At 34.5% G+C, this 26,710-nt stretch overlaps 2 protein-coding genes across 2 annotated transcripts in view; one reads left to right on the forward strand and one right to left on the reverse strand.

Annotated features, from left to right (window-relative positions):
* The window catches only part of LOC128173527 (uncharacterized), a 145,470-nt gene that overhangs the window by 99,444 nt on the left and 19,316 nt on the right, over positions 1–26,710 (reverse strand). The gene's annotated exons all lie outside the window — the stretch shown is intronic.
* LOC128173572 (T-cell surface antigen CD2-like) lies at positions 10,345–19,838 on the forward strand. The gene is made up of 4 exons (XM_052839272.1): positions 10,345–10,976; positions 19,079–19,212; positions 19,359–19,555; positions 19,710–19,838. The coding sequence occupies exons 1-4, from the start codon at positions 10,898–10,900 to the stop codon at positions 19,723–19,725; spliced, it is 426 nt and encodes a 141-aa protein (XP_052695232.1). The 5' UTR covers positions 10,345–10,897; the 3' UTR covers positions 19,726–19,838.

Below are 26,710 nucleotides of genomic sequence, written 5' to 3' on the forward strand. Positions count from 1 at the left end.
GCTTAAATTCAATCAATTAGTTACAGGCGAGTCCACGATGTCCAGTCAATCAAAATCAGTTGTTCATTCCACAACAAATTACCACGTGCTGTTTGAAGTACGAGAGACACTAAAAAAATACGTAGAAAATGTCGCTGTCTGCAATTTATCCACCAACATACATATATAATCAGAAGTCGATTCTCTCATGTATGTTACTTTGGTATTAACTACTGTGCATATTTCTAAATTTTTCAAAATTTGTATTTTGAACGTAAACTTCCATATAAGAAATGTTTAAATTGACCTTCAAAGGTTTTTGCATGAAAAATTGCCTTAAAAACGCAGTTTGAAAACAAAGTGCGTTGATTTCGTCCCAAATATAACGCACTTTGAAAAAAAATTTCATTGTGCTTAATTTTTTCAAGTGCGTTGCCACAAACCAACGAACCGGAAGGAGGGGGTACACTAAGTTACATCTAAAGATGTTACTAATGCAACAACTCGTGCCGAGCAAAACTGTTGAATTTGTCTTTAAAGAACATTACTTGGAAATAATACTTGAGGAAGATGCTACATAGAAGATGCAGCTATATCTTTATAAGACAATACCATATACCCTAATCAGGGTTTTCAGCTGTGGGGCTACATTTCAGTAACGGCACTTTATTTCTTAAATTTCATTTCATAATATGTATAATTTACTCCAATGGCTCTTAATATCCAAAGAAATGAGTTGTAAGTAAACGCATTTGAAGTAATTGCATTGTTAAAAGTGAACTGAAAAATACAAGATGATTTTTTTAATGATAGGAACTAACATTGCGTCCACATATCATGTTGCTCGAACAACGACTGTAACATAGTTTATTCTATCTTTACACCTTACGTGTATTGACTACAGAACCAAAGCGATGCATGAGAAACAAATAACAAGTGGCTTGAAGTCATTGACCGGAACGGAAACTGACATGCGTTTTGTAAAGACTGAGACCAATGCCAGTCCTATATTTCAACGATATATTTACATAGAAGTGTTCTTGTACGTCTTATCAAGGAGGCTGGGTGGTCAGATCTTCCTTTAGTTTTTAGATATGATTTGTTCTGTTCTAAACTATCATTTAGTAAAAAAAATCCATATATTTTAGCTTTAAGATTTTAATATTTTTCTATATCTTTATACATAGCTCTTCTTCCTAGGAAATTAATAAAGTCTAAAAATGGCCACTACCATACAGACCTCTTAAATGCGATTTATCTATCTTTTCATAATTATAACATATGTACAATCAATTAAAACGCCCGATGTATTCCAAATCAATCGTTCATCTAGCGTTTATCGTACGTTCACTTTCCCTAGCGCTAGAGTCTGTCCTTCGTTCGCGCACTCCGTATAATCATTGTTCACTAAGCGCTCACCAAATTCCGTTTAGCGTTCAGATACCGTTCACAGACTGTTCGTTCTCCGTTCGTTAAGCATTCGTTAATTTTAGTCCCCATTCGACGGTGTGTGTATCAATTTGACCTCTGTTGACAGTGTGTATATCAAAGTCCCCATTTGGAGGTATGTGTATCAATTTGACCTTTGTTGACGGTGTGTATATCAAAGTCCTCATTTGACGGTATGTGTATCAATTTGACCTCTGTTGACAGTGTGTATCAAAGTCCTCATTTGATGTGTATTAGTTTGACTATGTAATTACAGTACTCGTTAGTAGATGATTTACGGCGTATTTGTTACTTTTCTTGCACTGTATTAATCAACTGTCTATATATTATTTTGTTTTTATTACAATGACTGATGAAAGTATTGTTTTACATTATTGTAAAACAACGTTGATAGATTGTTTATTTCCTCTTTCCAGAGATTGTAAACACATGCATATAAAAAATTTATTAGTAATATAACATCATACAATATATTAGGTTAATCTATATGCAACTATTATACCGTATATATATCTACACACAGTATGTAAATAAATAAATAAATAAATTTCTGAGATTTGTTCGAGTTGCTGACGTCAGCGGACAACTTGTGATAGGGTTCGATAGTAGAGCGAGGCACAATCTAGCACTAGATGATAATTAAGTTTTTGGAAATTGCTTGTGTTATTTTCATCTAAATGCGCACACGTTTTGCGACCGAGGAGTATGAAAAAAGGTCATCGTATGAGAGAGCACAGAGTTCGCTGCAGAGATAGACACTAAATAAGTTCGAGATCTCTGACCACCAGGCATTACGGATTGGGTAGGTTACAGAACAGGAACATGTTACATGAGTGAAGAAATCATAAAGTATGGCGCCACATAATTGACATGTATCTAGGTTTTTGTAAGGTTGATCCGAAATTAATTTGCAGATAAATTTACACTGAGAGATTTCGTAGCAATTTGTAGGAAAACGCCAATTTGAAAACTTAGCTGGATCCTTGTCTTGGAATATAGCTAAAAATCGTGAGAATCCGGGATCAGCGGAAATGCGGGATTGTCGGAGAGTTCTGTGACGTTGATTAAATGCTTGATTCACGAATATTTTCCAGGTTTGCTTATTGGGAAATGTTCCAGTATCCAACCACTGTTGTAAAAGTTCTAGGAGGTTATATTCTGTCAGCAAAATCAGAATGTCGGTATAAATCCAAGTTGATATTTAGATAGGTTTTCTGGGAAGGAGAAAAGGCGGGTTAAGAAAATCTGTTTGCTAGAATCTCGTAGTTTAGAAGACAAAGTCAAGAAGATGAGCTTTCTTTTGTCAATTTCAGAACTGATGGGGTACACACCAAAGAGGCTTTCGCAAATATCGGACCTTGTTTGCGCCGTTTTACACACTGAGTGTTGGAATACGTGTAACTGCTGAGTATCTTTCGCTGACAAGTTGTTCCAAAGCTCGCATCCGTAAAGCATAGAGGGTCTTACTACAGTTTTGTATATATGTACTATTGTCAGTGGATTAAGGTAGGGAGAACCGATATCTGAAAGTGCGTTAAAGGTATTATTACCCTTGCGGCAAGCAGAATTGATGCGGTCAGAGAAGTTACACTTGTTGTTCACTAGAATACCTAAATTGTTGTATGTGTCTTGGGGAAATCGTGTCATTGACTAAATACTACAAATGATCCGAATTTGGTTTCCGTTTGTTGGGGTGAAATTTGAGGACGCACTATTTTGACGCGTTAAAGTTAAACCGCCACTTTGTAGAGTATTCATAAGCGATATTAAGCAGGTTCTGTAGTGATCGTGGCGTTAAACCAATGCACGAGATGTCATCAGCCAATTAAGGACAGTTACTTGTAATATTAAGTATCCCTGTGTTCTTAGATGACTGCTCAAGAGCTAAAATCAAGTCGTTAATGTATACTAGATAGAAAAAGGTCGTCAAAACACCCCTTTATCTAACACCTTGTTGCACTGGAAACCATCTAGACTGTGTTTGATTTACAAGTGTCCATATTACAGTCATGTAGAATAGACCACAATTGTCCCTTTATACCCATGTTAAAGAGCTTACCTAGGAGCCCATGCTTCCACACAGTATCGAAAGCTTTGGTACTGTCCAGAAAGATGACATACACACTATTTCGTTGTTCCAGGTTATGATAAATAGTTTCATGTAAATTAAAGGAGGCTGTTAAGCAGCCGAGTTTTCCCTGGAATCCCTGTTGTTGCGTACAAGGAAACAGACTGGAGTCAATAATATGTTGTTTTGTACTGTTATTGAGAACACTTTCGAATATTTTGAGGAAACACGATAATAAAGCGACCGGTCTGTAACTATTACATGAAGTTTTTGGTTTGTCTGCTCCTTTGAATGAGGGGACTATAAAGCCCTTCTTCCAAGAAAAAGGGATTCTACTATCTCCGTGTGAAATGTTCCCGTTGGACATGACACCTTTTCCCCTGTCACTGGCGTTGAGTGACTTTGATCCGGACACCCTTAATTGACTCACAGTTTATCTTAGTAATCCGTTAATTGAAGTAACGCTCTATATTTACTTTTCTATTATTATCAATTGTTAAACATGTTTTGTTATCTATATGTAATTGGTAACCATGTTCAATTATTCGGCAGTTGGAGAGCGACGGTCAAGGCGCTCGTACCACCGACTCCCGACCTCGCGGAATAGTGTAATAAGTTTGCGGAGTTTTAATAAATCTTGTAAAACGAATACCGATCGACTTATACTTTTTCCCTGGGTCACACTACCTTGGATGACGATTTCGTTAAATAGTTTGACAACGACCTGGGTTGCTAATTCTCCACCGAAGATATGATATGTTCGTACGTGATCTTGTTTAGGCCAGGTGCTTTCATTCGTTTGAGGTTCCGGATGATTGGTAGCAGTTCGTCGGTTGTTAATGGTCCGCTTGGAAGTTCTTTCAGCTCAGAGCAGTCTTTTTCGATTTACGAGAATTTAGTTTCAACGCGACACCGAAATGCGTCATCAAACGAATCGTGGTTCGAAAGATAATATATATTTTCGTAGTATAAAGCGAATGCTTCTGCAACTCCCGAAGGGTCGTTGTAGATATTTCCATTGTCATCGCGAATTTCCGGATAGGTGCGAGAGTTTCTATTCTTCTGTCGTTTTACTAACTTCCAGAAAAGCCTAATATCACATTCGGCTGCGTGTGTCAAGGTCATGGTATACGGATTTAATATAGTTGTTAAATTCGTTGTCTAGCGCAACTATAAAGTGTCTCTTTGCGCGCTTGTAGTTCCGGTAGAATTCGAATATCATGCCCCTTGGTCTACCTTCCGCCAGCCAAATCCGGCGCATTTCTCGCTCTTTAGTGTGGAGATGCTTTACATCTTTTGTCCAACCAGGACGGGTATGGGGATTGTAGCCAGAATGCGGAATGTTATGTGTGGCTGACTTTGTAAGTGTTGAGACGAGATCGTCTACAAAGTGTTCATGTCGGCCAGTGTGTGTACTTGACGGGACAGTAATTTCTCTAACACGTGGTGCATACTTGTCCTGTAGGCTACAATAGCGTCTGCAGAAGCTTTGTGCCAAGCTGGGAATTTTGCGTTCGAGCGGTTCAAAAACTGATGTGTACATGAGAATCTAAATTCAGCAAGCACTGGCAAGTGATCTGATGTAATTGGTATCACACCCTCTTCGAAAATTCTGTACCTAATAAGATTACTTACAAAAATTTTGCTTAACAAGATATAATCTAGCATTGTACATTTGGGAATAAAAGTATGTTTTTCACCTTGGATGTTAAAATCTACACTAGGCATACAAATACAACATCTTGTGATAAAGGCCGTCAAGGCCTGCGCTTTCATAGCGTTTGTATGGTTTCTGCTAATACAACTACTATTTAAGTCACCAGCTATTAGTACATCACCATATGTACTATAGTAATTATACAATGATTCCACAGTATTCAGCTTATACATATATTAAGAATCAATATTGTTGTCAGCAGGCATATATACACCAAAAATATACATATTACCACCGGAGATTTTAACCTCGACACCAATGACACGATTTGATTCAAGACAAGGTATTTCTTTGACTGAATACATGAGATGGGTTTTTTTAAAATCAAAAATGCAGCACCTTCCTTACCAATGAAACAAACGTTGTTAGCAGTGCTATCAGTATTGTTATCCACTTTTACAAAACTAAAATAGTTTTTGTGTATTGAATCTAAATACATTTTGACATTTTGAATGTCTTTCAACTTGTGTTCTGTTACAATAGCAACATCGCATTGTGTGTCATCTAAGAGATTTGACAGACATATTGTAGACGACATAGCGCCCCTTACATTCCAAGACATAATGCGCATAGTATGAGAGGATACAATATACAGGCAAAGAAGTAATGCAGGAAACACAAGTGTTACTAAATATCTACCCATAGTTGTACTATAACAATGTCTATGGAGATTGTTTTATAACAGTTAGTCTCGATAATCGGTTTTTTTCCGTAACGACTGGCGGACCAATCACGATCGCGCATTTCACGTCGGTTTTCACTCCGAGAGTTTGACTCGTCATCATCACAATCGCGCGCGTTCCAACGGGCTTCCGAGTCTCGGTTACTGGGCCACTTGCGACACCTTACCCCCGAAGGCCAAAGGTCTCTATTCTGTCTGCCTGGCCAAGTAGAACGTTGATCTTAGCGGTCAGCTGTGATCGGGTAAATCGGGGTTTGAATAGAATCATGTGCGTAACTTTGACACATTTGCTTTAAATGTAGTTAAATATTCCATCCTTTGTTGATTCTCTATTAATAACGGAGAGGAAATACCTCGCATTTCGTTTGTAGTTGACTCCTTTAAATACGTCGTTTTTATTGATAGATTGAACACTATCATTAAGATGAACGGAATGCAAGCTAACATCAGCTGACAGAGCACTGCGAACTTGATGTTGCTGTGGCTGTGTTTGTGTTTTTCGGGTACCGTGTTTTTCAGTCTTGGGTGGATGCTTTAACTGATTTCCGTGATCAGTGCATGGTTTACTTTTACTCGTGGGGATTCTTGGATTTTTGCGCATTTCGGCAGTTTTGATACGATTTAATTTATCGTCACCAATGGGCAAGTGTGGAGGGTACTCGGTAGATTGCTTTGGTTAAACGAGGTTGGACTTGATGTAGTCTGAGGTGCACTATTTGTGTCTACTCGGAATGGTGAGGATGGAGTGAGGGTTTCCGTTTGTTGACTGGCTAATACGCTTGCATATGATTTCAGTAGAGGCTGGGTGGTCAGATCTTCCTTTAGTTTTTAGATATGATTTGTTCTATTGTAAACTATCATTTAGTAAAAAAAAATCCATATATTTTAGCTTTAAAATTTTAATATTTTTCTATATCTTTATACATAGCTCTTCTTCCTAGGAAATTAATAAAGTCTAAAAATGGCCACTACCATCCAGACCTCTTAAATGCGATTTATCTATCTTTTCATAATTATAACATATGTACAATCAATTAAAACGCCCGATGTATTCCAAATCAATCGTTCATCTAGCGTTTATCGTACGTTCACCGTCCCGAGCGCTAGAGTTTGTCCTTCGTTCGCGCGCTCCGTATAATCATTGTTCACTAAGCGCTCACCAAATTCCGTTTAGCATTCATATACCGTTCACAGTCTGTTCGTTCTTCATTTGTTCAGCATTCGTTTGTTTTAGTCCCCATTCGACGGTGTGTGTATCAATTTGACCTCTGTTGACAGTGTGTATATCAAAGTCCCCATTTGACGGTGTGTGTATCAATATGATCTCGGTTGACAGTGTGTATATCAAAGTCCTCATTTGACGGTGTGTATATCAAAGTCCTCATTTGACGGTGTGTATATCAAGGTCCCCATTTGGAGGTATGTGTATCAATTTGACCTTTGTTGACGGTGTGTATATCAAAGTCCCCATTTGACGGTATGTATATCAATATGACCTCTGTTGACAGTGTGTATCAAAGTCCTCATTTGATGTGTATTAGTTTGACTATGTAATTACAGTACTCACTAGTAGATGATTTACGGCGTATTTGTTACTTTTCTTGCACGGTATTAATCAACTGTCTATATATTATTTTGTTTTTATTACAATGACTGATGAAAGTATTATTTTACATTATTGTAAAACAACATTGATAGATTGCAGTTTGTGCGTACGAATAAAGTCCTATTTATACGACAAACATGATCCAATGCAATCTTTGTAAATGACATAGGTGTTTACCTATCATTATTTAGAAAGAAATGATTTTATCAAGAATAGGTATCAATAGTTCTGTCAAAATATACATATATATATATAATGTTTTTAAAATTTGCGTTGATAAGTAAAAAGATTGGAAGGCCAGTAAAATTCTATTGTTTTATTTTTTATTTTTCATAGAATATTTAAAACTCGGATATCATGACAGAACAAAATTTTGCATTTTGACTATGATTACTTTTGCGAAAATAGAGGTCAAACCGAGAAAACTTCAGTCATTTCATTGACATACACTAGCTGTATATAAAACCATTGGTTTTATTTAAAAGTGTTAGCATTTCACGGAAAGCAACGCATTTAATTTTTATTTGTTTGTTTATTTTGCTCAAAGACAGATACGTTGCTCGCACTTTGTCTCATTTATAAGACATGGCCAATATTAAAAGTACAGCTAATAAAAGGCCAAATAACTTCAGAGAAAGTCTCGTTCCTGTAATGTTCTCAGTTACCACTGTGTATAAGGTGTCCTCAATTGATCTTGTGTATCATGTGGTCTTTAGTAGGCAGGGTGTATCCGAACCGGAAATCCTCACTTGCAGGTGTTTTGTCTTATTATTAAATACTTGTAAAATCAAAATTTCAAATAGCACATGTCAATAGTAATAGTAAAATAAATACGTAGCAGAAAAACCATTGCAAAATACCAGCTAGAAAAGGGGGTTCCCATTCGCCTGTGTTACGTTAGAGGACCCAACTTGAAGGTTCTTACGCGTATGTGTGTGTGTGTGTGTGTGTGTGTGTGTGTGTGTGTGTGTGTGTGTATCAAGTTTTAATAATAATCAGGATCACAATTAGATAATTCTTAGAAATCACTCACATCAAACACGCAGAAGACAGGCTGTAAAAAAGGTTTAAAGCAATATATAAATGTCATGTTAATATTCAGATACAAGCATATAATTCACGATAGGTTTTCATTAACACGGTAGTGACATGTTAGTGAGTTTTACATTAAAATATGTAATATGTGTTAAAATTAAAAAAAAACAAAAAAACAAACCTTTGACTTAAATTGAATTCTTCCAAAGAGGTAGATCTTAAACAGAAAAATCGACACTAAGCATAAATATGAGTGAGGGGGTGTAAAAAACCAGATCTTAAACATCAATATCAAGGATATTTACTTACTCATCACTGATGGTGATGACCTCCTCTTCATTACTACATAATAAATAAATACGTTATATGAATTTAACTCGAAGGAAATTTAGTCAAGCAATCATAAAATTAAAAAAACATGATATTTTGTAAATTTATGATACTAACATCAATCTTCTCGGGGCATTGGGTGGTAACCTAAAAAAATATTTTTTTTTTTTTTTTTTTTTTTTTTTTTTTTTTTGTGTAAAATTGCATATGTGATTTTATTTATTTTATTGGGATGTTTCGTTACTGATTACTAACCCTAGTCCACAAGGACGTTTATTCGGCGTGCTACAAATTAAAGATATATTTATGAGTATACCATATGAAAGCAATATTTTAAGTATGTGAATGTAGTTATAAATACCATAAAGTTAGTTTTCATCACATGTATTACTCACGTGATAGGTGTACTGAAATGTAAATGTTAAAGATATTTGTAAGAACAGAAAGAGGGTTAAAAGCCATAAGAAGAGGAATAAAAACCATTTTAATACATTTTACAAAATATCATACCTTGCTGCTCGCTTGTTCATTACGACGTCCATTCTTTAAATAATAAATAAAAATGATAAATAAAATTATCTGACCTGTGTAAAGTAAATTCCAAATTTCATCATTTTTGTTCTAGCACTCACGAGCATGGTATATTTTCAATCTGTGGAAGTAGTGTTCGAAGTCTCCCTTCGATTTTTGTGATTTCTTCCACAATTTCCCGCTTTTCGGCACAAATACACCTCCTTAAACATATAAATATATATATTTATATATATATAGATCAATAAAAAAATTTAAACGGAGTGAGCCCACATGAAAGTATATTAAACTATTAATTTGAAGTAATACATACAAGTCCATTTTGGAGAAAAAAAGACGTAATTTTGGGGTGTTTCCTCCGTTTTATACAAAAAAACTCATGTGATTTTTTGGATGTATCTCATTGGTAAATTTTCGATACATACCCTCTTTTCACCACAAATAATTTTGTTTAAAACAATCCTTAAAGTGTGGAATTACGTTCAACAAAGGGGGGGGGGGGGGGGTGGGGGTTAACTGGTTTTTACGTGATATGAATTAAAAAACCATTTACTCAACTGACATTGAATTGCGCTCAAAAAAAAATCAAAAATGGAGTATTCACATTAAATTTGAAATTTTCCATCAAATTGAGTAACGACCTTTAGCGATACATCATCACTTTAAAAGGTGATCAGGGTAACCTGACATCACCTTACATAGCTATGCGGGTCACACATTGAAATGTTCCATTTTTCTCATTATTGGTGTCAACTCTAATCAGTTAAACAAATACGTTGCGTGAACTTTAAGTAAAATCATACACATACAAATCATTTACATTCAATTCATTCAAGTAACAACTTAAACCGCTCATTTCAACATGTTTTGTTTTTTTTACTTTGTGCTTTTCTAATCGGAAATATAGAAGCGTGTGATTATTGTCAACCTATTGCCTTAGGTTCACATTGCATGGGTGAAATTGTTTGTCCGACACACACTAAAGTTGTAACTGTACAGTGTTATGTGAAAGAAATTATTTCCAGTGAGCCCATCGGACAGTTATTAATTAATGGACAGTGTGCTTCCATTGAAAATTTTGTACATTTTTGTTTTAACAATAACATACGGGAAATTGTGATGCTGGAGGCAAAGTCAGAACCTCTCATTTGTTCAGGTAATTTTTTGTTAACAAATCGTTCTGTCCTAAAAACACACTCCGTCTTCCAAAGTGTAGGGGGGGGGGGTCAGATAAAATCATCCTTTCTATCTATCTTTTCTTTCTTTCTCTAAACATCTAAGGGTACCGTCTCGTGGGAAAACTCCGCCTCCTGTCCGATTACACACTTTCAGCCAATCGCTACCTTGTAAAATACTGCTGACTACAAAGGAAAGTGTGCGCGACTCGTGATCTCAGATTTCATTTCGTAACGATGCCCTGCGAGCTAGTGAACGGGAATCCTATCTGTACGCCAGGTACATATCATAATTGCATAACTTACATGTGTTCAATACGATGATATGATTACGTTTTTAATTGAAATAATTATGATTTCAGAAGTAACACCATCACCCCAGATGCCTGGGGAAACAGACGAATGTAAGTCATTATTTGTTGAGTTAGTTTTGTTCTGTCCTCGTTCCTTTTTTTCGTTATCATGTTATTTTTATTGTTATTTTGGAATTTTGTTACTGTTTAGTTTCTCCAGTTATTTAATATTTACTGTAGATACGAGTTCGCACCGTTCAACTTCGACGGGTACAACAATTGTCATTGATCGGACACAACATTTTAGATCCACACCAATGCCTACTACTCAGCTACATACTCAAACATCCATTTTTTACAATACACAGTCATCAATATTTTCCCGATTTCATGAACATACTTCCACTTCCGTTATTACTTGGTCTACTATACACGCATCCACTCTCCTCAGTACTCAGTCTAGAACACGTGTGCATGTATCCGTCCCCCTCAGAACTCAGTCTTGGGCACCCTTAACCACCCCCCTCAATACTCAGGCTAGAACACGTGCCACCACCCCCTTTACTACTCAGGCTAGAACACATACCACCACCCCCCTCACTACCCAGGCTAGAACACATACCACCACCCCCCTCACTACTCAGGCTAGAACACGTGCCACCACCCCCCTTACTACTCAGGCTAAAACACGTATCACCACCCCCCTCACTACTCGGCCTAGAACACGTACCACCACCCCCCTCGCTACTCAGGCTAGAACACGTACCACCACCCCCCTTACTACTCAGGCTATAACACGTGTGATCACCACACTCATTAATCAGCACTCGATGAAAAATCAAGTTTCAGCAAAACTGAAACTATATGGAAACCTTGCTGAAACTTGAAGTTGAAGTTTCATGTATAGTTTCCGCAATGCGGAAACCATTATATCGATTCAGCAAGTATCCGTTAGGTTTCAGTCAGCAGAAACTTTAGTCTAAGATTCCTGATGGTTTCCGCAATGCGGAAACTAAATTTGAATCGTGTGAAAAGTTGTGTAAATTATTATGGAAATATCAATTAGTTTCAGAACATTTCCGCTAGGTTTCAGTATGCTGAAACTTTAAGTTAGAATTCCAAATGGTTTACGCATTGCTGAAACTATTACTAAAATTGATTTGAGTTTAATAGTGATATCATTTATTTTTAGCAGGTTTAAGTTTAATTCTAGCCTAATGATAATGAATCCGTACATACTAAAATGTATAGTAAGGTTTCAGCGTGACTTAAACTATATGTATACATGTAACTATCTTCAAATGTGGAAAATAAGGCGATTAAGAACCTTACTAAGTAATTAATTGAATTTGAAAAGAAAAAAATGATGTCTGATCTTGTTAAATGCATATGATGAAATCATTAATCTTAGGTACTCGGGCACGTATGTGTATACATACCGTATAACGGGTATTTTCTGCGGCTTGAAATTTTTGCGGTTTAACCCCTAAAAAGTATTAAATTATATTCTGCGTTTTCAATTTCTGCGGTTACATTAGACCGCAAAAAAATACATATGTTTACCGGATTTGTCATAGGGAACGTAAACTAGAGAACTAAACTTACATATCTTAAAATCGACATTCTTACCGTGTTCACGGTGAATTAGAACTAACTCTCAAATGTTTTACAAGTCTACTAAATACTGCTTGTGAACTTTTCTCAGATCATGTTTATTTCATACTCGACTAAACACACAGTCCTTATATCTGTTCAGCTATAATTGATATCGCCCAGGTAACATGAGATAATTAGGTGTGAAATACGACGCAGAGCCCCCTAATAACGGACTGATGACGTTTGAAAATTATAGCTTGTATTTTAAATATTGTCAAAATTAGTGATTTTTTTTAAAGAATATTTTGCGTTTTGAATTTTTGCGGATTTTACTTATCCGCAAAATACCGCAGAAAATAAACAACCGCAGAAAATACCCGTTATACGGTATGTGTATACATTCTTTGTCCAGGTGACCTCCTCTGTGATTTTCCTGTATATTCTGTGTGGATTGCAGGGTTTTTTTGTCAGGGGTGAACAAAAGACTGTTACATAACATATACACAGTGCGAAGCGTGAGATTATAACTGGAGCCCGGCAGGATTTTTTTTTTCAATTTGTGTGTACCTGAGTTAGTAAATTAAAACTGATAAGTAAATTATAATTATTTAGTAAAAAAATCTAGCTAGTTGTATATCGCAAACAGTGTGTATGAAGAAGTATTTTACTTAATACACTCAATAAATTAATATACCTATTTTGTAAGACTCCTTCTTAATTCCTTTAGTTATCATTTGAATGAACCTTGAGGTTAAGCAAATTAAGCAAACAAATTAAGGTAAAGTCGTTGTAAATTTTTACAAATCATACCAAATATTCGTACAACCTGAAGTTTAGAGCTAATTCGTTTCTTTTTTAATACCACGCCAACACATGTACACAGAATTTTTTTTTTTTAATTCTACAGTTGATAATAACAAGTAAAACCCACTTGGAGTTTGAGTCTAATATAATAATTGTTTATTTACATGCATTTCAGACTTTACTACATGTATGTCTGTATCATGATTCACTGGCGTCGGAAGCAAATTGAAAGTGGGGGGGGGGGGGGCTAGACTAATCCTCAGAAATATTGAGGAAAAACCCGAATTCCCAAAATCATGAAAATCCTAATCCGTGGGGTGGGGGTGGGGGTATACCTATACTATATACTTCGGAAAATAAATTTCCCTACCCAATTTTTTTGCCCAAAATCATGAAATTCCTAATCCGTGCCGGGGGGGGGGGGGGGGGCTAGTATGCCTATTACTCCAACTTCTCAATCCTTCAAGGTACATGTAAATGGGGGGGGGGGGGGGGGCTATGTGCCTAATGGTTAAGTCTAACTTTGCACTAAGCCCTCCCCCCCCCCCGGTTCCGACGCCTATGTGATTCGTGCATTTCTATACTTTGTATTTACTTTCTGTACTGTAAACACAGATATTGATACATGTTAATGAAACATGCACATGTTTCTGTTATAAGATATAATAAGCATTATTCTTAATTTTACTGAAGTTATACGTTATATTACAAAATCAGTTTAAATTCCAGCACTAGCCATGTGGTGCACGTGATTTTAATCACATTTTTTTTTAAAATTTGATTATACATTCTTATACATTTGATGTAGAAAGTATACCAAATAATCAAAATTATATTTTGTTTATATATCAGTCCGACGTGTACGTCTTACTTCCCGGATTGTTTAACGCGTTTGTATTTTAATATCATAAGTATTCTTAACGTACTGTTCATCGTATGACCAATCAGTGCACATGTGTAACTGTAAAATAATTGCCATTAATTCATCGTAGTTGTAAATTGACCGTACGGGTGAACGCTGTTAACTGGACCCCGTTAATTGATTGGCATCTAATTATATTTGTGATATCTGTGTGTTCAGGCAGAACCTGCTCTGTGATGAACATAATATTTTCACACCTCTATATTTTGAATAAGAATATGATCGTGCTTAGAATCGCGGTGAAAATTGGACAAGTCAAGACTAACTTGTCAGTAAACTATATATGGCTCTATCATATTTAGTTTGGCAAAACCATCAGTACATGTAAATAAAATATCGTTAAAGACAAAATCTGATACATATGTCTCATTAGAATTTGTTTCATTTTATTAGACATTTGTAAACAAACGGTCGACCATTTTTTTTGTTTTAAATCAAGTGTTACAAATACAATTGTAACAAACACACGCCAATACTTTGTCGTATTTAACCAGGAATTACTGACTCCGACAGTTCTTATTAAAAATAAATATACATGTAAAAAGTATACTATTCTGTAAAAAATGATAATTTTGATTAAACATTATTTATTTTAAACTATCCCAAGATGCACTTTTCCAAGATTTAGCGAGTTCTGATTGGTCAGTATTGGCGCACTTTATGATTCCGAGCGAAGGTTAAAATGGACAAGAAGGTGCTGTTGTAAAATGGAGAATAGAGAAGCATTAATAGCCTCTACAACAAGGAGATAATGCAGGAACGAAGAACTCATGTCAAGGTAACTTAATTCACAATATAGATACTCCCAATAACATTTTCAAGGCGCTAATTTATCTCTCATTTGTAAACGAGATCTCGCGCCATCAAATCAAGATGGCGTCATTTTTTCAAACTTGGTTCGGCATTTTAATTTTTATTACCGTATCTCTTTAAAATATACGTTTTGACCAAGTTAACCATTAACCAACTTTATATGCATGATAATCATGATTATCCAGGGTATACATAATTATATAAACGTCCCTAATGTATGAATGCTTGGTTGGTAAACGAGACGAACAATGAATCTTTCGCACATTATACAATTTACAAACTCTAAATGTAACGTAAATATTAAAAAAAATATTATTAATTAAATCCGGAAAATGAAATCTTTTACGTTTTTCTTTTTCAGCATTGACAGCATACAAAGTCAATGTTTCCGGTGATTAGTTCCATCCTCTGTTCGGTGATTCGGGTGAATGTTTTGACCAGCTGGACGATGTGAACGCAAGGTATTGCTTTGAAATTGATTATTTTCACCATTAACTTATACATGTGTTGGATGTTTATAATTGACTGTAGTAATTTTTGGGAAATCCAGGTCTAAGTTCTTGAAAAGGAGGTTGATGGGGGGGGGGGGGGGGGTGGTGGTGAAACACACTTATTGTTGATAAGTTTTTCCATTCTTCAACAAACAATAATTGAATAAAAATAAAAAAAACATTGCTTCAAATATAAAATGAAACATTTTAGACCAGATACTACTGTAGTCATTATATGACATAGTTTAAACAGCGAAAGGCAACTGCATAGTAGCTTCTGTATTCATAATTTTATTCAGAATGCTTTTATTACATGTTAGGTTGAATGTTTATTGTTTAAAAATCTAGATGAAACTTTATTATTCTTGTTTAAGATAAATAGAACAGACATAAAGTACAGCCCAGTGAAAGGAACAAGTTCATCGCAAGAATAAGAATTTTAATGCTACCACCGTCCAGAACTACTAAGTGTGCTGTAACCATGATGTGATCATATGAGTGCTTCACCGGTCTGGACAATGCTCGTAAATCCCCCAAAAAGGCCTATTTCCATAAACTACGACTCAGGTTACATCAACAACAGCCAAGGACACTCCTTATTGATTCGAATGGACACATCTCTACGACCCGACTAAACCTCTGCAGAACAAGACTTTTTAACTGTAAAGTATTCTCATTTCAAAAAACCTATATACTATAAAAGTACTTTTTTTATATGATCAAATACCAGTATATTACAATGTCTGTCTGTAAGCTAGAATCTTAGAAAATCACATGGTTTTGACTTATTAAATGATTGATTAGAACTTGCAGATATTAACTTTCATTTTCTTAAATAGTTTGTTATATTTGCAAATATTGCATAAAATATTAGACTCCATGTAACATATATCCTGACACCTCCAAGTTGATAAGTGTTAACTACTTTTTTGTCTCCATTTTCTTTGTTTAAACATTTATTGATAACTTAGATTTTATTTGCAGCAATATATGAAAAATTAAGAAACCAATCTTAAATGTAAAAACACTGCATTAGGAGATGAATGCATGGGTCATAGAAATGATAAAATACACCAAACAATATTCAATTATGTCGTATATGAAAATATATAAAGACAACATATACCCCATGTATTACAATTTTTATATAACAAATTTACTTGCATGGAAAGTTGTTTCCATGTGGGTTTTATTTTAATCTGTGTTATGTAACTAATATTGGAATTAGCTTTTATATCATAAGTAAAATGCTGGTATTGATGTGAATTGTAAGGTGAATGATCTGTGTGATACTTTGTATTCTATACATTCATGCTACAAATAGCAAGTACATGTACATGTAGTAATACTTGACATATATTAACAATGTATATTTTACTTCATGTCTTGGATTTAAAAATATTAATGTAGGTAAAGTAGTGAAATGTAGGATGGTAAACCGTGTGTATAGAATAATATTCACCAGGAATGAAGTGTGTTGCAATCAGCATAATTAATTAAATGTGTACATCATATTTTTGCACATGATTTGACAGACTGCTCCACTGTTAGCTTTTGATTGGCCAACAAGCTTTTCATATCTCTCTCTGGGTCATCTATTAAATACTGACAGGCTTATAGTATTAAAATCTGATCAGTTGGTACATCATGGGTGGAAATGAGAAGTTAACTTTGGACTTAATGGATTATCAAATAAATGATATCAAATCCTGTTCTATTGTAAAACATTAGATTATATTACTAACAAAGAAAAGGTTTATCCCAACTTGTAAGTGGGTCATTTTGACCTCATTTTGGAATTTATTGACATACATATTCAAATCAAATCTGGGTCATACCTCTATAGTCAACTACTATCTTGTAGTGTTTTTTTTTTTTTTTTACTAAAGATGGATACTTTAGACTTTTCAAAAATATTTTATGGTGTACATATTCATTGTAGTTCAAAACAAATTGAGACAAGTGTATCATGTTCATGTAACAGTGAAGTTTTCTTTGTTTATTTATGTACATGCAGTTATTTATTTATGTACATGCAGTTATTTTGTAAACTGCATTCATATTTTTAAAAAAGTAAGATCTTTGTTGCATTTTTAAAGGGAGATTTGATAGGCATTTAATCGAGATGAAAAAAAAAATACAAATGTAAAGATTTCTATGGGAGTTTTTTTTCCTTGTGCAATATTATCATTTTTTGAATAAAAGTCCCTAATAAGGGAATTGCCATATGGATGTTAATCCATTATTGTATCTTGGCTGTATTTTATTTATTACTGGAAAAAATTTCAGATTTTTGAACAAAATAAATTTGGAACTGTTTGAAATTGTTTTGTTTTTACATAAAGTAAAACCTTGCTCAGCTTTTGTGAAAGCAAAAATATAAAAAGTTTCAGTAAGTTTCAGTCGCGGAAACCCTTTGTAAACAATATGTATCCCAATTGTATTTGGAGGTTGAAACTATGCAGAAACTTCAAGTTTCAGTAAGTTTCCGTCGCGGAAACCATTTGTAAACAATATGTATCCCAAACGTATATGGAGATTGAAACTATGCAGAAACTTCAAGTTTCAGTAAGTTTCCGTTGCGGAAACCATTTGGATTCATGGACAGCCTAAGTTTCAGCACTGCGGAAACTTAATGAAACTTGAAGTTTCCGTGCTGAAACCTGTCGGAAACTTAAAGTAACCTTAAGTTTCCGCAGAGTTTCCAAAGGGTTTCCGCAGCGCTGAAACCAGATATTTCATCCAGTGCAGACTAGGATACATACCACCATGCCCCTCACTACTAAGGTCAGGACATTCCTCACTACTCAGGTTATGACACATACCACCACCCCCCTCACTACTCAGGCTAGTGACCAGACTTCCACCTACAAGAACACTATCACATCGAATAATCAAAGTAAATATGTTTATTTTTTCTTTAGCTTCTTAATTCTTCCCATATTTATTTTCCTGTGTTGCTTTATCTACTGTCAAAAAAATAAAAATAAACACCAATTAAATCTTCCAGATGATTTTCCAATGAATGTGATTATTGACAATTATGATGAAATACAAAATGATAATGAAGACATTATTTTGAGTGGAAAAAATCTTTAAGAGACATGAAATCCATGAAAACAAATGAAATTTGGATTTAATTTTTTGTTTTGTTTGTATATAATATATTAAAATTTTCATGTGAAATAAAGATTGCCTTACCTTTAATTTGTATGCATTGCATGTTATTAATTTTTCATTTCATTGCATTATGTCTTAATTTTATTTCTTCCATGCTTTTTTTTTTCTTTTTGTACTAATTCCTGTTGCTGAATGGTTTGTGCATACAAGTAACTGAGTCACTCAATATTTAAGAAAAAAAAAATGTATTGATTGGATCCTGTTTTAGTTTTTTTTAGCATGCTTTTTTCTTTTTCTGCATGATATAATAACACCTGTTGCAGCAAGTCATATATATGTAAGTAACTGAGTTACTAAACTATTTTTAATATATGTATATATATGTATATATATTCATGTGTTAATATTTTAGATGTCATTCCATACATTTTTTAAAGGAGAATTAATTTCATGTTCCTTTTTTTCAGATTTTGAGATAAGTGTCACCAGTCTAGTGTTGGCCCTCCTCCTCCTCCTTGGCTGGGTCATCAAGACCCTCTTCCGGAGGTGGGCCCGGATCAGGAGGAGGAGGAGAGGGGACACTGTCCCTAAAGAGACAGCTGTAAGTAATAATTTGTTTTACATTCATATTTTAAATACCTTTATTATACAATCTGTTACATATTATTTTAAGATTGTGTATTGAGGCTTCCTCTAAATAAAATGTTCCATCAATGTATCCTATATTTTGCATTTGTTTTATATTAGATGGAAATGGAGAGAAGAAGACAACCACCCCCACCACCCCAGTTGGGTCCCTTTCCACGCCAGGCAGTAAGTACAGTACCACATCCCCGGGCGGGGGCCACACTACACCCACCCCGGGCGGCACCCTTCCCCGCTCCTCGAGTGGCCCCCACACCAGCCAGGGGTGGTGGGAGATACCACCTCCGTCCTGCTAAGAGGTAAAACTACTTCTATTTCTTTTTACTCTGTTTGAATTTTATATATGTAAATATATCTTTGTTCTTTATGATTTCTTTCTGTTTTATGATCAAGTGTGTGTATTTAAATTCTGATGTCTGACCTAACTTCATATATTTTTTTCTTATTCATTAGACCAAGAACTGAGTGATTCAGAAGATAGTGTAGTAGGAATGGAAGTCCCCATTGGCGCAAATCTAGCCTTGACTCATTTGTGAGACTGTAAATTTGATTTCAGAAGATACTGAAATCACAAAATATCCCCATTGGCGCAAATCTAGCTTTGTCTCATTTGTGAGACTGTAAATTTGATTTCAGAAGATACTGAAATCACAAAATATCCCCGTTGGCGCAAATCTAGCCTTGACTCATTTGTGAGACTGTAAATTTGATTTCAGAAGATACTGAAATCACAAAATATTCCCGTTGGCGCAAATCTAGCCTTGACTCATTTGTGAGACTGTAAATTTGATTTCAGAAGATACTGAAATCACAAAATATCCCCATTGGCGCAAATCTAGCCTTGACTCATTTGTGAGACTGTAAATTTGATTTCAGAAGATACTGAAATCACAAAATATATTCTGGTTTAATTAAAAGTGTAATAACATTGTTTTATTTTTAAGGTCTTCCGTTTTCAACGGAAGACCTTGTACTGATTCTGTTGATAATTCTTTTTATTCTTTTTTTTCTTCTAGACGTTTTTTTAAACTCAAATATCTTGTTTGTGTGTTGTCCTATAAAGTTCAAATTTTCAGAGCTTATTGGTAGTTACTATTTTTCAATATCTACGGAAAATCGTTGAAATCGACACTTCCGGTACCGAGTTATTCCCCTTTTTCCGAAAAATATAGGCATTCTTGTGCACGCATAGGCTCTGAAACCGCTCACAGCATGTGTTACAAAGTCACAAATCTTAAAAATAGAGAGTTTGAACGTTGTCCTCCGAGTTTTGTTTTTACAATTTTCCTCCTTTAAAGTTTCAAAAAATTAATTTGAATTTGTGTTTCAAAAAATGCCGATATTTGGTTGTGTTTTTGTTATGTAGCTCTTTAGTTTAAAATTTTCCCTAAACACATATAGAACAAAATATGTGCAAAATATCAAGGGCTTTTACTTGACACCATTGAAAAAGGGCTGGCCCCTTAAATTAGGGGTCTAGAGCCCTTAAAAGTTTTCGTTTTATAACTCAAAAATGGCTAATATTTCGCTATAGCTGTCGATAGAAAAGTTGTTCATTATTGTGTTATCAATGTCTTTACAATATTATTTTGTACCGGTAATGCGTAAAATAAGTGTAAAAAGCTTGTCTTGATAACATGTACCTGTATTCATTTGGCAAGTAAGCGAATCGTCTTTGTGCGCATAACGTACATAAATTAACAGCTGAAAGTGTACCAGCATATACGGGATGCTTTGATTCATTTGAAAAAGTGTCTAAAAAGTATACGTGTACATGTTTTTCTTACAGCCTTTTTTTGGAATCACCTCTGTTTAGGTCCTATAGTGGACAACCGTTAAGAAAATCAAAAACGAGAAAATATAAACGTTCTTTTTCTTATCTAGTGAGATACATAAACTAGATTAAAAAAAATAATAACTTCCATGAAATACCGGTAAATTTGAGTCATTTTACTGCAAGCATTTCAAATCGACCTAAATTCTTAGTTGTGTGCGTATTTACATAACCCATCTCGCCCGCGGCCGAGACAATCGATCGCCAAGGTCGCGGCTGGACTACCTAGCGGTCAGCGGTTATCTAATACACACGAATCGCGTGTGTCATATGTGATTTTATTTACCCGCAAACACAAGAATCGTACACAATGACATTAAAGCTTACTCTTCTTAATTTGAATTAAACGAAAGAGTGTCAATAAGAAATCGTTCTGTTTAATCATAAAAGCAATGCCATTCTCGAACTGAAGCAGTATCAGACAGATAGATCAACTGTGGGATTAAAGGGGGAAAAACTTATATTAGTTAGAGTTTAGTCATCATACTGCAAACATTGTAAATCTTCCTGGGTTCTGAGCTCTCTACGTGTGTTTTAACATTACGTAAGTTATCCGATCCCTCATCCGCGGCCGAGGAAATCGGTCGCGGCTGCACTACCTAGAGGTCAGCGGTTATCTAATAACAAGATACAGAACTGTTTCAGTTAGTTTGTTCACCTTCAATTTATTTAATTAAACATTAGAATGTGAATTGAGAAGCCCCTCTAAAAATTGATAAAAGCGATATTATTCCAGATCAGAAACATCATCAGACATAAATCAATAGTGAATTTGTAATTATTCCCCCGCAAACGAAGTTTAGGGGGGTATATTGGTTTCACCCTGTCCGTCTGTCTGTCCGTCCGTCTGTCCGTCTGTCCGTCTGTCTGTAGACGCAACTTTGTCCCCCCTATAGAATTTTTTATTACTGCATGGAACAGTTTGAAAATTTGTACATATGTTGAACACCATCTGAAGATGTGCACCTGCAATTTTTTTTAAGATCAGACAAGATTTAATGATTTTATGACAGTTTTCATTTTCCTTATTCTCTATATTGTACACTAATGTTGAAAAGTAAGGGAGGTAATCCTTACAGATTTTATTAATTAATTAATAGAAAACACTCTAAAATATATTTATATAAATACATCCAGATGGAGTTTTTTGTCTTTATGTCTTAATTAATAAAAAAGAAATTATTTTTTATAAGTGTTCAACTGACAATGCAAAGTTTTTGTTTGTCAATGATAAATTCTTAGGAGCTAATAAGAACATCAAAGACAAGTGTGGCTGAATTCATTTGTCCCAAGGGAGCCATTATCTGAGCCATGGTTCAGATGGAGCATGTGTTTAGGGGAAATTGATAATCTGTAAAGTGGGTGATGTTTTTGGGGCTATTTTAAAACTGTTTCATGTAAACCAAAAGGTCTATCATTATAAGGAAATAAATAATATAATTATTAATAAAGAAGTTAAACTATTTTTAGAGGTTGTTTAAATTTATTTTTCAAGTAAATTGATGAAGTGACCCTATTGGGCGTTAATTTTAATGAAATTCAAAATTACTGATATGATTGTAGTGTTTTGGCAATTTTAAAATTGTTTGTAATATTAAATTTTCTTTTTTACATATTTTTACATAGTATGGTAATTATGGTAATGTTTTGGGAGTTTATTAAATTTAACAAGTTCATCAAAGAAAATCATAGTCCTATGGGATCAATTTTCTGATATGGAGTTCCATTGTGCCATAGGAGAAAGTGAGGAAAATTTGAAACAACTAATTGCATCTGTCAAGACTCTTATTGGAAAGATATTGAAAGTTTTATCAACAGAAGAGCATTGCTTGGCTACTGGTATTTCTATTCACTGCAAAGGGAGGGATTATTGTCATTTTGTTATACCCCCGCAAACGAAGTTTAGGGGGTATATTGATTTCATCCTGTCCGTCTGTCCGTCCGTCTGTCCGTCTGTCTGTAGACGCAACTTTGTCCCCCCTATAGAATTTTTTATTACTGCATGGAACAGTTTGAAAATTTGTACATATGTTGAACACCATCTGAAGATGTGCACCTGCAATTTTTTTTTAAGATCAGACAAGATTTAATGATTTTATGACAGTATTCATTTTCCTTATTCTATATATTGTACACTAATGTTGAAAAGTAAGGGAGGTAATCCTTACAGATTTTATTAATTAATTATTAATAGAAAACACTCTAAAATATATTTATATAAATACATCCAGATGGAGTTTTTTGTCTTTATGTCTTAATTAATAAAAAAGAAATTATTTTTTATAAGTATTCTATCAACTGACAATGCAAAGTTTTTGTTTGTCAAGGAGCTAATGAGAACATCAAAGACAAGTGTGGCTGAATTCATTTGTCCCAAGGGAGCCATTATCTGAGCCATGGCTCAGATGGAGCATGTGTTTAGGGGAAATTGATAATCTGTAAAATGGGTGATGGTTTTGGGGCTATTTTAAAACTGTTTCATGTAAACCAAAAGGTCTATCATTATAAGGAAATAAATAATATACTAGACTAGTAATTATTAATAAAGAAGTTAAACTATTTTTAGAGGTTGTTTAAATTTATTTGTCAAGTAATTTGATGAAGTGACCCTATTGGGCATTAATTTAAATGAAATTCAAAATTACTGATATGATTGTAGTGTTTTGGCAATTTTAAAATTGTTTGGAATATTAAATTTTCTTTTTTACATATTTTTACATAGTATGGTAATTATGGTAATGTTTTGGGAGTTTATTAAATTTAACAAGCTCATCAAAGAAAATCATAGTCCTATGGGATCAATTTTCTGATATGGAGTTCAATTGTGCCATAGGAGAAAGTGAGGAAAATTTGAAACAACTAATTGCATCTGTCAAGACTCTTATTAGAAAGATATTGAAAGTTTTATCAACAGAAGAGCATTGCTTGGCTACCGGTATTTCTATTCACTGCAAAGGGAGGGGTTATTGTCATTTTGTTGGTTTTTCTTTAAATCAATTAAATTAAAAAAATATATCATCAAATACATACATTTGTAAATGTATTACTGTTATAGATATGTATTTACAGTGAAATTCTGACAATTTTGATTTTAATTTTTCTTTGTTAACTATTTTTTTTTTTTTACAATTCTAGAATTTTTTTTTTGTATGTGTTCCAAACCTTAATTATTATTCAATTCAATTATTTGTCCCATTTGAAATTAGCCTAGCGGGGGTATTAGTCCCATTAGGACAGTTCTAGTTCTAAAATGTTCTAAAAACTATACATGTACTAATAATGTTATAGATAAACAACGAAAAACCACAAAGATTAAACCTCAAAATGATGATCACCCCCAGAACATACATGTAGCCAAGGAGATCCCGCGCGAGTGGACAAGTGATCCGCGGTAGCTTCGTGTTCTTCTACATGTACTTTATCACACGTGCATGTTTATTGATATTTAGTACGATTCCAACTATTTGTTTTTTCGAGATTTTGACCGGTACATGTAAGATTGACTTGTGTTTCAATTTAAGATTTTTTTATTTACCCACGAATATTTCCGCTAAATACTGCTGAGAGGTTTTATAGATATCGTAGAAAGTAGTTGACATCTTCATAAGGTTGCACATAAAATGAGAGAGAGAGAGAGAGAGAGAGAGAGAGAGAGAGAGAGAGAGAGAGAGAGAGAACCCAAAATTGGAAGCATTATTTAGCCGAATTTAGAAAATGAAACAGTCCCCAAGCGTTCAAGGCAGGATAAAAAAAAATCAAATATCAAATTAACACATGCGGTAGAGGCAATTGCAACTTCTCTGGCCTTTCCGGCAAGTTTGGAAAAACACCTCGATGTATTAACATCACCGGATGTTAGAATTTTATACAAAATGGAGTCGCTTCCCATTAAAATAAGTATCGGTAAGAAGTCTTGTATGTCGTTTCTGTGTTATATTTTATTGTATATTGATACCTTTAATGAAGTATAGCTCACATCTCAACAGATCATAAAATGTGTTGTAATTATATCAAGTTTTATAAAAAGGGGGGTTGTCATGGACGCCTAGGTAATACATTCGAAGTGTTTTTCCGAGCTTGCCGGAAAGGCCCGAGAAGTTGCGATGGGCGGTAGAGGCTGACACGATAAAAGAATTGTCCAGAATTGAGGGATTCAGTGATTATTTTTAGAATGTTCACATGAGTTTTTAAACAAGATCTGTTTAGATTTTATCGGTTTATTGATCACAGTGCAAGGGCTTTTTTTTTTCCAAATGTGGCGAAGAGCTATTTTTGGCGACTACTTAACATGTGTACATTTTTCTCCTCAATGTATGTCACTTTCCCACCCGTGTGTTTATTCGGTCAGTCTATGCTAAGTCAATCCGCTCCACGTGCGACCGAAAATCTCGTGTCGCGTCAGCGCACATAGCTCAGAATATTGCCCCCGGGCTGCAGACCAGCAATTGATAAATAATAGAAGGATGCTTTCACTGCAGCGGTCAATTGTTAAACAATAAGTGTCTAAATATTCGATGTCAATCAACCTCACCTTAAAGGTGCGATATCGTAATCTGAGAATGTGGCTAAAAAATTAACCCGTTGAACACGCTAAACTTCTATCGTTATGAACAGAATAAAATATATATTATCAGAGACATAAATAACTTAATAAGTTATTTATGTCTCTGGTTTTATAAGTTAACAGTTTTAAGTCAAAGATTAAATAAAATTTGTTCTCAGATATACGACTACATTAAGCAATAAAGTCGGTCGATCCATCAGAGTACTGCAAGTGTCGACAGTTTCTTATTTCTTTGAAATAATTGTAGTAGTTCAATTGACTTGCAGACTATAATACAGCGACTTTTCTGCCTTCCAAAAATGTATGCATTTAATTGCGATAGATATTTGTTCTTGGGGATTTTACTTATTGTTATATGCAAATTGATAAAAAAAAAAAAAAAATCATTGAAGTTGTGTAGTATGAGGTTGTAATGCAGATTAAGTGACCTAAAACTCAGCTGAATATTTTATTTTTAATCTAGCTTGTCAAAATGGGAGATTGTTAACTTGTAGCTTGTTAACTCTGAAAAAGTCTAGAACAGAAGAAATAAAGTCTTTATAGCTTTCGCTACATCTTCTTATTTATGTGTACGCGTACATAAAGCTATTTTAGATTTTTTTTTACTGTATAAAAAGTGTTGTTTTTCCTAACCTTAAATTTAAATCTATAGAAATTCAAAATCTACATGTAACATCTTAAAAGCTTTGATAGCTTACCGCTTGGAAATCATTTAGTGATGCAAATTGACAAATGCCCATGAAAAGACATTATTGGACCCCAAGGGTTTCTTATCCTTTCCGACAATGATGAGAAGAACTCAAATATGCATACAAATCATACATTTACATGTATATTTATATGTGATATGATAGAAATAATTGAAAAATATAGGTCTTTTTTTGTGCCGCACAAAACGGGCGAAAAGGATTTTTATACCCCACGAAAAAAAATTGAGGGGTGGGGTTAAATAAAAAACACCTTGTCCGTCCGTACGTCGTGTCCGGTCTATATCTTTCTGATGGAAAAACATTGGAAGTGTTCTTACTTCGTACAAATATTACTCATTACCTAACG

The sequence above is a fragment of the Crassostrea angulata genome, chromosome 2 (genome assembly GCF_025612915.1).
Source record: "Crassostrea angulata isolate pt1a10 chromosome 2, ASM2561291v2, whole genome shotgun sequence".
Lineage (NCBI taxonomy): Eukaryota > Metazoa > Mollusca > Bivalvia > Ostreida > Ostreidae > Magallana > Magallana angulata.